This window comes from Rhea pennata, chromosome 4 (assembly GCF_028389875.1).
Source record: "Rhea pennata isolate bPtePen1 chromosome 4, bPtePen1.pri, whole genome shotgun sequence".
NCBI classification, from domain to species: domain Eukaryota; kingdom Metazoa; phylum Chordata; class Aves; order Rheiformes; family Rheidae; genus Rhea; species Rhea pennata.
This window is the reverse complement of record NC_084666.1, coordinates 71,067,798-71,080,020: the sequence shown is the minus strand read 5'-3', so window position 1 is coordinate 71,080,020 and position 12,223 is coordinate 71,067,798. Positions and strand designations below refer to the sequence as shown.

Here is a 12,223-nt window from a genome sequence, read left to right as displayed (position 1 = left end):
GGCTCAGTCTTGGCTGTAGAGGCTGGCTCCACTTGGGAGGTATTAAGAGAAGAGTGAGCTGGGTGAGAGTAACTTGATCTCTCTGCTCACCTCCATGGAAGCAAGGGAGGTCCTGGCTAAAAGACAACTCTCACTGGATCTATTAAAACCTGACAGCAATTGCCTGGAGCACACCATCTCAGTCCAGCACTAGGGGCTATTTCCTGTACCTAGCTGTGTTAACACTAAGAATTATTAATTGTTGTTTATGGGCAGCCAAATACAATGATGTTGGGCTCAGACAGTGTTATAAGCAATGCAGCTCACTCACTGAATGTGAGCCTTACCACCATGTATCTATCCAGGCTGTGCAAATACATTCCTGTTCTGCCAGAGGTCAGTCTGACAATTTGTTAGGAGCGCCACAGAGAGTTATTGAAGACAAATTAATATGTAGTTATCAGAAACATCCAGAACGACAAGAAAAGGACCATAACCTTACAGTTTCCCAATCCTCCTCTGTAGTCCTAGAAGAATCTAAGCTTTCCTACTTGGGGTGAATAAAGCCAGCAAAAACCAATGAGAGCTTAGAGGAAGCTTCCTCTATTCTCTAAGACACTCTGTAATAGTAACACACTCAGGATGGTGGTCATTGGAGTTTTTGCAATTTGTCACATTCTGGAGTTTTGAAGGCTTTTTGAAAAGGAAACATTTATAAATATTTTATAAAACGCAGTGCACATTAGCAGTGCTTCCAACAGAGTATTTATTTCATGGTGATTCTAACTACAATTCAAGAAGATAAAAATGTTACCTTTATTAGATGTTAATGCTTTTCCACATGACCCCAAATTTCTGAATTCAGACAGCTTGGAGATTGTGACAGGGCTTGATGAATTGGTGATGGAATCTGCTGTCTCCAGAAAGGAATCCTGTCAAACTCTTATGACTGGAAGTCATTAACATCCAAGCAGCCTTTAGTAATTTCTTTGCGATGGCCCAGTGGTCTTTCTTTTCACTCATCTGTACTAGAAATACACTGCTTCCATCACGGACAGAACCGAATGGAGAACTTTGCTTCAGAGCAAGGACTATCTTCTCACTTTCTAACTGCAACCATGCAAGCCTTTCAGGCTGGTAGGAAGGCACAAGCCAGTGTGAGAAAGTGTAATTTGTAGATAAGCAGTCATTTAGGAACCAAATTCCCTACAACAGATAAAATAAGAGGAAATCTCTTTTTGCCACTGACCATGACAGAGGAGGATTTTACAACACTGAAACTGTTCAGGGAGAAACAGATGCAAGCAAAGGGAAAAGAGCACAGAGTGACAACTTTACCCTGCAACCTCAGTCTCTTATTAGACAGCTGACCATTCTCATTAAAAATGTGTGTCATGGGAAGTCACAGCAGAACTCCATCAACAGACACCACAATGTGCTGAACACAACATCCAAATATCTCATTTCTACAGCTGAACCAGGAAATCACATCAGCAAACGAGTCTGGCTGAGAACTTGGTAACCTCTGTATGCTGATTTTCCTGCAGACTGCCTACAGGAAGTAGGCCGAGGTCCCTTTTGGTAAGTAGCACAGGAAGGAATGCCTCAGAGCTTCAGGTGACAGAAAACTGCTTGCTCTGCAAAGCTACCGGAAACAAGATCATCTATGCTGATCCTCCTTAGCTAAGCAATGCAACAGGCACATCGGGAGACAGGCTGAGAAGCTGTAGGAAAGGGAACTGCTCATCTACTGCAATAAAAATAAGTAAAGCCACAGTGCAGAGAACTGCTCATTCCACCTCTTCCCTGTGAAACAGAAATGCCGATTTCTTATCGTGCACAGTGTCTTTTCCCATAAAAGGTCACCAATCCTTCTGTTTGAAAAGATCCTCAAAACTGTCAGATGTTTGCATCTTCTTTCCTACAGAAAAATATTATCTGACTCAGGTGGCACCAGGGTGCCACCAGCCTCATGAGATGAAGGGACTTTCTCCTTATAGCAAAAGCAGATAAGGAAAAACAAACAAGATGACAAAATAAATGATCTTTCTAGTTGAAAGGGCAATGCCTGAGACAGAAAAAGGGAGTCAGTTTTTTTCTGCCAGGATTCAGGTTTATTACTCAATTGCTATGAACTTACTGTAGTCCCTTTTCGATTTTTAAGGTTAATCAATACTGTCCCAGGAAACAGGAAAAGCAAATCTACTCTGCTTATGAAAGAACTTTTGCTTCCCTATAGATATGCTGCCATTAAAATGCTGCTTTCTACATGAAACTGTGGTCAGGTCTTCGTTTTATTTATGATTTTTGTTGCTTCCAAGATGAATCTCCATTTTTGTGGCACAGGTCTATGCACCATATTCAAAATGTTCTCCAGCTCAGATGCAGTAACTCATCATCAGGTAAATTTTGCATAGGGAGGTAAAAAAAACTACAGGAGGCAAATATGAAAGTTAGAACAGTCTAATGGACAAAGCCCAGTCTGAAGCAGTTACCTGTATGGGGCAGATGAGAGAGGGAAAATGCTAGAAAAAGTAAACTGAAATCTGCCCAGGTGACTCGCATGGAAAAAAAATCTACCTAATTACATGTTATTGTGACTGTCAATATATTTTGATTGTGGACAGCCAAGAAGTACTGAGAAAGAGCTGAGACCACACCTTGACTTACCATTCAAAGTCACCTACCTCAGAGAGAAATATAAATTACATGTCTCTATGGCTCATGAGAGAGTTTTTAGAAAACTGAAGGCTTTTCTTAACAACTCATTATGTAATGTAGTTCCTAGTGCCAGCATCTCACAATGCAAGAAAGAAGGGAATTGATTGCACAGGAGGGTGGAGACAAATGTACTCTCAAAGTTAAATGAGTCAGCTTGGAAAAACTAACTCAACAAAATCTGAAGAGAAAAAGAATGAGACAAACAGCAAAAATACGTTACATAAAAGAGTCCTCTCTGAGTACTCAGAGCAGTGCCCACCAGGACCTGCTACTGAACAATGCAGAAGGGAACCTTCTTCATCACTTTCTGATCCACCGTGCCCGAGACCTTTGTCCCTTCACTGAGCAGTTTGCTCTAAGAATTCAGGGCTGTCAGAGGGCAGGGATTGCTGTTTGGCTGTAATCCCTTCCATAAACCTGGCAGCAAGGCTCCTAAGTGATAAGGCAAATTATTACTTTGGATAGGGACTGAATGTACTGCCATGAGAGACTTCAAAAACAAATACTCTCCAAACCTAAACAAAAATTGTCAGCTAAGCAAATCCCTTCTTCTCCCACCTCCAGCTTGATTTGTTCTGGCAACAACAGGCATCCAAGTTCTTATCACATGCCAGACAATAATGGTAAGTTTTGGCTTGTTTTGGTTTTAAACCACAGCTGTTAAAAGGAATGCCAACAAATAGGGAGAGTGTTTATAGTAAGCATAAACTTCTCAGTGTACAAATATATGTGTTTTCATACCTCAGCAATCAACAGCTAGAACATGCAAACACTGTCCTTAACAGGGTGCAGCAGGGTACACAAACCCACTCCTTCTTTTAGGGAGGCCATTACAGCATGTGTTCCCTGCACTAGCAGGAGGTAGGCCAGATATAAGGATCTTTGTGAACAAAAGGTCGATATAAACAAACCTTCTCTTTGAAAACATGCACATGCTAGGACGCCACCACAAGGTAGCTTTACTGGCAAATCTCATTTCAGCTGCAGCTGCGGCCACAACAGGAATTTATGCTCTTTGGCACACAAAGAGATGGATAGAAAGCACTGGAGAAGTCTGCTTACTCAGGGAACAATTGCCATGGTTGCTCTAAAGCTTCAGCTCTCAGGAGCTGCACAATGTTTTTCAAAAAGTTTGGCTGCTGAGCACTAGCTACTGTGCACACCCCCATTCCCCAGCAGTTGATCGTTACGCACAAGGAAGGTGCCTGGTAACACTCCTTACATCATTAGTTTCACCTAGGGAACACGCACAGAGCCTAAAAACAGGGCAAACAACAGCATGTCCTCCCACAGAAGCATCTTTCTTTAAAACACTACCAGGACTGCAAAGAGATGAAGCTCCAGCAAATGTTAGAGCAGTAATATTCAGCAAAACCTATTTCAGTGCCCTTTCCAAGGGCAAAAGAGTCAGGATGGTGACAACAAAAGTCTGCAAGCAGCAAGCATCAGGCACCTTGGAGGGGTGCCCACAGCACCAGAGAAGGAATTTCTCCCTGCCATCAACAGTCCCCTGCCTCACATTCTGGCTCCAAGAAGCATTTTCCTTCCCACCTGAAGGCTTCCCCTTTCCTTTGCTTGTGACATTCAAATTATGTAAAGTTTAGCATGAAAGGCAGTGAACATTGCTCCTAAGAGCTAATTTGTAGCCTTGTAGGAGCTTAGTACACCCTGTCTCTCATGTGAACCTCTGATTTAAAGCACCTCTAGGCAAACTCCAAATCCCAGTTACAATTTATGCAAGTGCCTGCTGAACCAGAGCTTTGAGCAGAGGGATCCAAACTGGGGTGCCCAGCTTCACACAGCTGCAAGCTTACCCTAGCCCCATCTCACTGAGAACCTGTCTGGTAAGGTCCCTGGGGAGCCCCATCCTCTCCTACCTACACATAGTCCCAAGTTGTTGCCTCCCAAAACTCTTGAGGTGTGCAGTGTGGGTCCTGCTGCCCTCAGCCAGGTAAAGATATGGTATGTGGTTCCCACAGTCCAGAAGTTTGGCTCCCCTGCGCTAAAGCTCTGCATAGGAGCTCTTGCAAAAATGAGAGAAGTCTCAAAGAAATATGTAATAATCCGCTTACTGAATACAATCTTTCATCCGTCTTCAAGAGGACCAAACTCCTTCCCCACCCCTCTTCCTTTCTTCTCTCTTTCCTCCCTCCCCAAATGTTTTGGGATTTGCTCAAAGAATGAGTTACAGGTATGTTTTCCTACAACTGCATACTAAGCAGTTTGCCCTTGGCACACAGCTATAATAATGAGGTAATTCTCGAGAGAACACACACATTATGTACTGGCAGAGATTATGGGTATATACAATTACTCCATCTATTTTGGTCAGAAAAAAAACATATCAACTTTACAATATGACTTTCTTAAAATCAACAGTCATCAACAGAAGGAGTAAAGTAGAGACAACAGGTAATATAGATTTTATGCTCTGTAATATGTTTTGACCGCAACTGATATTTCACATATTTGAAATAACAGCAGCACCTTCAAAAGATTCATGCAATGAGGAATATCATAACTGCTAAAGAGGCATAATATGTACCTTTCAATACTAAAAAAAAAAAAAGTAAAGTCATTCTATATGACAAGAGTCACAATTATACCTGGTATTTAATACATGGATCTTCATTTTAATGTTTACTATATAAAGACAATTACTCAGAGTTATTTTAAATTGTATCAAAAACTACTAGACAACCAGAAGTCTGTACTTTCTTTCTGAAAACCTCTTCTCTAATGTCAAAGGAAAAGGATTACAGTCCTTGCTGGGGGCTCTCAGAGGCTTAGTTTGTGTGCTTATTTCTTCACCATTACACTTATAAGTCTGCTAACATGGAGTTCTGTATCTGTTAGTAACCAGATCAAATGTGTAGCCCTTTATCTTCTTCTAATCCACCCATATGATGGTATCTGAGCATAGAAAGGGAGTAAGCATTTTCATGAAACAGCAAAGGATTATCATTGCCAAGAACAACCTTTATTCTCTTCTAACAAGATTATATGATAGCTGAGCACATACAGTTGTTTCACTATAACATATCTGATAATTACATATAATTACACAATGATAACATTTGTTTAAGAACTGCTAGTACCTTGTGACAGAAAAAAACCCCCAACAATAATAGCAGTCTGTTTGCAAAGTACGTGACAGTCTAGATCAGATACCAGAGTCCTTCTGCTCAGAAAGGTGATAACTCCTAGTGTACCCTTGCACCGAGATAATACCAGATAATACCTCACCATGAGCTTCCACAGAAGTGACACAAGACTGCCAAAAGGATGTTTAAAAACACTCCGCAGATATCACAGGACTACAGTAATGCCAGAGAAAAAGGGCTTCCGATTGCTTCACAGACAGCTGCCTCCCCATATGTGTTTTGGGGAGCTCCATAATCCTGCAGTGCACAACCAGCTCTTCTCTGCCAGTTGTTACTGTGTTCCCTTCCCAGGTTTATTTCTGGGGAGACACTGAGAGGCTTCTTATGCCCAGTGCAGTCAGGAATGCCACCCATATGCTATTATGGGGTACAAAGAAGGCCATTAAATAGCTGAAAGTCTTTCTCTCTTCCTCTCCTCTTTTCTTTTGACATTCAGAGCTCTGGTGTGCCCTACCCACATCCTCTAGAGACCTCTCTTCCTCTTAGTGTTGGTCAAGGACTCCTCTTCTTCACCCCATCCTGCCCAATAACCTGCCATCCCCAAGCTGAGCAAAACACAGCAAACCCTGCCTACTCCTTTTTCAACAGTAGCAGTAAGAGATCACTGACAAAAAAAGTACTGGAAGCTAACACGAAGGCAGCCACAAGCTCAATCTCAATAAGTCAATACGTACACAAGTGTGATACGGGACAGAAAGCTAGGACATTCTTGAACAAAATGAGATTAACAGAGAGTTAGTTTCCACAGCTAATTAATTTCCAAGATAAAATTAGAGGTGCATACATCTTTCACCTTGAAGCCTGAGCACGGAGATTGACTGCTCCTCCCTAAATGGGATCATACAGGCCTGCGCTGCACCCTGCAGGCCCATACGGCCTGGTGCTGGGCTTTATGGGCCTGTGCTGGGCTCTACAGGCTCCAATGAGCCTGTGCCAGGCTCTACAGGCTCCTAGAAATATATCTCATTTGGTGCTTAATGGCCTGTAGCCAGTATCAGCCCAACTGTCCATAATTCAGCAGTACTCTTCTGAGGAACTATGCATTGACAGAAAAGTATGAATACCTATGACATAATTACCTCTTCGGGAGAATATTCTACTAAAATAATGGTCACTACTTCATACTTCTTTGAAAGATTGACAATTGCAACATGTAAAACTCTCTCAAAAGACTCATATTTTTTTGAACACCTCATTGTGTTCGTCACACATACCTTCCCAGACATGAGACTCAGCAGTTCTTTAGTTCAATTCTTGAGCACTTGATTTTCCTTTACACCTTGCAACACACAACAGAGTACAGACAGGGAAACACTCTCTGCCAACTCCAGCATACCAGTGCAAGAGCTCAGAACTTCTAGCCCAGCTCCACCTGCTTGACCCTGTCTAGTGAGTGGAAATGTACTGCCTCCTCAATTCTGCCAACTGACCTGCTTTGGTAATTGCTTCCTAACTCATCTCAGTTAACAGGAGCTGGATTAATAGAAATATGTCTGAATTAATCTGATGCTTTTGACTGCAGGAGTTGTGGGGGCAGGATGGGGGGACAGTGAACAGATGACAGCTAGAAGTTGAAGGGGATGTGTGCCTGCAAGGGCTAGAAACCAAATTTAACATCTATGCTTCACTGCTTATTATGATCCAAAATCTGGTGTCAGTGCATAATTTGGTAACCTGTCTTGTAAACTGAGTGATGTCTGTCTGTGCTAGTGCCAAGAATAGCACCCCGTCTCCTGCATACACAGTGAAGTCACTCAGTTACATGCCTGGCAGCATTGCCTCTGCTTTGTGTTTTGCACTGCTATGGAGAGACATAGCAGTGTGATGTTTCATTACATGTAAATAGCACTATTTTCCCACACTAGGCCAGCCCCATATTTCAGCAGCACACAGCAATTTGTATAGTACCTTAGTCTGTCAAGTTCTGCATGAGTGACAAGAAAGGGAATGAGAGAATTCATTGCCACAAGAACAACAAAAAGATAATTGTTCAGCCCACAATTCAGAGGAAAATTTTACAAGAAACTAAACTGCCAGTCACTGATGTAAGATCTGTTCATTACCGAAGATCGTTAGTAAAGTGCCATCAATTAAAACTGTAAGTACTCCTTCATTCTCTGTCTTCGCTGAACAACAGTAGTAGCCTCACCAATACCGTCAGAAAGATAAAACCCCTGTAAGGTAACTTCCACTCTTGGTTTGCGAATGAGAGTAAAGTCAGCTATCTGTTAAGATTTAAACTAGGCAAATCAAATATTCTTAAATATTCAGAGAAAACACCTACATTTTTTTTGCATCTTTCATGTGCCTAGTGTCATTTCTAGTGCCTGACTCTAGGTCAGTCCTTTCCATCTGCACTCCCTCACCAAGCAGGCCACTTTCATATGCTTGCAAGGCACACACTTGAAAGGGAAACTAAAGCATGTGTCTGGTTTTGCTGGGCATACTCTGAAACACATAGCTGCAACAATGGTACATCCATTATTTTGCCTTGCACCACAGTGTGCTGTCTGTATTAGCATTGATGGAAAAAAAAATGCATTCAAAATGCTCAGCACTGGACTGCAGCCCATATAGCAAGTAAGAAAAACAAATAAGGAAACAAATACAAAAAGGGAGCACTAACCTGGAGAAAAACATAGCGCTGTTAATGAAGGAGATTTCATCTGTTAAATCCATCTCCTCCGAACACGAACTACTGCCTATTAATCGGAGGCTGAAATGAGGTACTCCATGTGACAGACCTGGTTGTGGCACTAGGCATGTCTGGATAGATCCTTCCGTTATGGACTTTGTCATCTACAGAAAAAAAGAAAATAAAAATGAAACGTGAAAGAAAGAAAAGGTAGAGCAGTCTTTCTAGATAATCTGTAACAGAAATACCAATGTGCAAACTGCAAACAATATTACAAGCTACAAAATAATAGTAAAAAATTACGTATAAATCAAAGCTTCTACCTGATACAGTAGATTTTCTTAAATCAAAGCTTCTATCTGGTATAGTAGATTTTCTTAAATAGTCTATAGGCTATTTAAGAAAAAGATGTGTACGTTGAAAGAGTAGGGCAATAGTGAAATTAACACAAGTAATTAAAACAAACTGAAAGTTTTTTTCTATATCACAGAAGACAAACTAAAAAAAAACTCACTGAATCCTTGTTTCTTGATATCAGCCAGAGAAAGAGATGATTAAAGAAATTACACTACTCTTCTCTATCCCGTTCTCTCCTCTTTTAATGAGGGTGATGTCAATACATGCCCTGGAGGAAAATTTCTCAAGCCACAGAAGATCTGTCTTAGAGTCTTCTGTTGATCCAGTCAGAGCAGGGAATTAGAATCTGGGCTTCCTAGGTCCGTGATGACACTTCTGTGCATCGAAGAACACGGCTACTGGATGGTCAGCTCTCGTCCTCTGACCTCTTATGTTTTCGTAGACTTGTGAATACAAGCACACAAAACATTAAGAGCTGCTACTCCATTTCCATTAGTCAAGTAGTCCAGCAAATAATGGATACCTAGGCAAGGAGAGCAAGCTCAGAGATTTGCTCTGCTTACTGCACTCTCCCAAGTTTTGGCATTCTAACAGGGCTTTTTTGATTTGGGTTTTGCAACCGGTTCACTGTGTTTAATTAACAGTCAATACCAACCCTTCCCTTTGCAACTGTGTTCAATTTCATGTCCACTTGTATCTTTAGCCTTTGCAAGATCCTGTGGACAAGGTTTCACAATTTTGTTACACATTGTTTAAGATGGGGGGGGGAGTATTTCCATTTTAGGTATGGTGACTGATAACCTTTCTCTAGTTTTCGAATTATGTGATTTTGCAAATAATTTTTCCCTCCCTATCTTCCCAATAATCTTGAGTTTATAAACACCACTCAACTAATAGTCTCTAATTAGACTGAAAAAAAAGAACAGTTTATATAGTTTCTATCATTCTATGGAAGTTATTCTGATACCTCTGATCACATTTGCTGCCTTTCTCTGCACCTTTTCACATTCTACTAAATTTTTTTGAAATGAGGTAACCAAAACTGCAGGCTATATTACAGATGCAGGCACATCTCAGACTTAATGGTGGCTCCTTATTAAAATCCATCTTTTTAATTGCTTTCACATCTGCTTTCTAATCACATCTGTGGGCACTTTTGTCAAGTTACACTAGTATCAATATCTCTTTTCTGAGAGGCAAAAGCTAATTTGGAGTTTCTCAGCATATGTTTACAAATTATGTTTACATAATTTGTGTTGTTTTGTTAACATTAACTAGCATCTAGTGACAGAACTTCACCTACCACTTTTTCAGCTGGTACTGATCATTTTAACAGCCTTCCATAATTCCTTGTAGCTCTTATTTTTTTCCTACCTTTAACAAACTTCTGTTATCAGCAAACTTTGTGCCTCACTATTCAGCATCTTTGCAGGTCATTCTTGAAGACATTGAAAGCATGGTTTCCAGCACAGATCCTTGAAGGACTTGAGGACAGGCACCCTCCTTCTGCTGATAAGTTGACCATTAATTTTATTACTTTCCAGTTATTAATCCATAAAGTGAGTTTCCTTCTAATCATGTGACAGCCTTGTTTCTTTAATTGCCTTTGATAATCCTATCAGAATATTTCAAAAATTCAAGTGCGTTGCATTGACTATACTTCTACATGTGCTCACTGGCTCCTCTGTGACATACTGTTATTCTCTCAAGTCAGGCTGATGCCTCCCATTGACTGTAATTATCCATTTGCTTATTAATTCTGCTGCTTAGCATAGTTTCTACTGACCTGCTAGACAGCAAGTCAGACTTTCTGGATCACTTCTAAAACTTATTAAAAAAGTGGCCTTCTGCAAGATTTTTGTAATCTTGGTTTCATCTTGCAGTACAACACAGCTGTCTTGGAATGATTTGTGTGTGCATGCAAAAGCATGCATATGTGTGAGCTAAAAAGTTTCATGGGACAGAAAACCATTTCTTACTGAGCTCTGAAGAGAATGAACATTACATATATGTGAGGCAAAGGGAAACCAAACAGATTGAGACAGCTTCTACCTGCTGCCACTGGTTTCAGCCCCAGGACCAGATGCTCTTGGTAAACTCCTGTCTTTACTGACATCAATGGGCATTTTGCCAATGATTACCCTGGAGACATGATTTCACCTTTGGAACGTTATTCATTTCCAGCAATATTCTAGTATCTTGTTTCCTGTAGTGGTCACTGGGTGTTGGCATCTATGGAACTGTGCACACAAAACACAGACATTGGGCTGCAGTTCTCAGCTGCCACAAAAGGATATCAGTGCTGTGATTTAAAAGTACAAGATAGTGTCTGCCGTACACAGGGAGGAGGGAAGGGTAAGGAGCGATCTATTTCCAGCATTAAGAGAAGCAAGTTCTGTAAAAAACAACCAAGCCCTGTTATGAGGGTACCAACTCTCTGAATTTGCTATAGTGTTTTTGACAAGGTTTTATCGCCTCATTTAACCAGACACCCTTGACACTATCAGAGTATGTATGGGCATACACGGAGAAATACAGGTATCACTGGGTTATACCGTTAAAGCTGCTAACGTTGACAATGGATGTGTAAAATGTCACTTTGTATGTCTTGCACCAGATGGAATTTTCTCTTTGCCATTTGTCCAAGAACAGACGGAGCAGATTCCGGAGCTGCTGTAAATGCAAATAACTTCTTACTTATTTAAACAGTCTACCTTCTCTGCACGTTGTAGGTCTGTTGCACAGGGCACCCAACGGCTGCAGAGCAGTGATTCTCAAAGTAGGAGCCGACGGGACAGGCTGGTGGAGCACGTCTGCTCACTGCAGGTGGCTGCACGCAGCTTCCCGGTTTGTCCGTCCTGGAGGCGGAAGGCAACAGCTGGCCAATCGGAACACGAACACCTCCTGGTAGGCCAGCTGGCTGATCAGCAGGCACACGCAGGCAGCCAATCAGGGCGGAGGTACCCAGGAACCAGCCAATCAGACAGCACCAGGCTCCGGGGGGCAGTGGCAGGGAGGTGGCTGGGGTGCCAGGCGTGGACAGGGTGCAGGGCAGGGAGAGATCCCCCACCGCAGGGGCTGGAAAGAGAAGCAGCCTCTGGAGAACAGAGTCGTGCCACACAGCGAGTGGGGCTCCAAAGGGTCCACACAAAATTGTTTTCAAGCCTTTTCTCTAAACTGTAGTCACTCACTCAACTTTTTGAAGCTGGAGGGGGCCATCGTTTTTGTTTGCACAGGGCAATAGACAGTGCGACAACTCTCACTGTGGCCTTTTGGTGTGACCACTACATCCTAGAGCTGACCTCCTTCACACCCTAACAACTTTCCAAGAAATGGTGTGTGTGTGTGTGTATAACGTATATATATA

The 12,223-nt window shown here is 41.8% G+C and overlaps 1 protein-coding gene across 7 annotated transcripts in view; it reads right to left on the bottom strand.

The window, feature by feature from the left end:
- The window catches only part of FAM13A (family with sequence similarity 13 member A), a 134,326-nt gene that overhangs the window by 72,621 nt on the left and 49,482 nt on the right, over positions 1-12,223 (bottom strand). For 6 of the 7 annotated variants that reach the window (XM_062574218.1, XM_062574215.1, XM_062574214.1 and 3 more), the window contains one exon: positions 8,491-8,663. In XM_062574218.1, the coding sequence (XP_062430202.1) occupies positions 8,491-8,663 (173 nt within the window). Of the gene's footprint in view, positions 1-8,490; positions 8,664-11,570; positions 11,618-12,223 lie in introns of those variants that run through there. The other variant, XM_062574220.1, reaches the window with a different exon arrangement.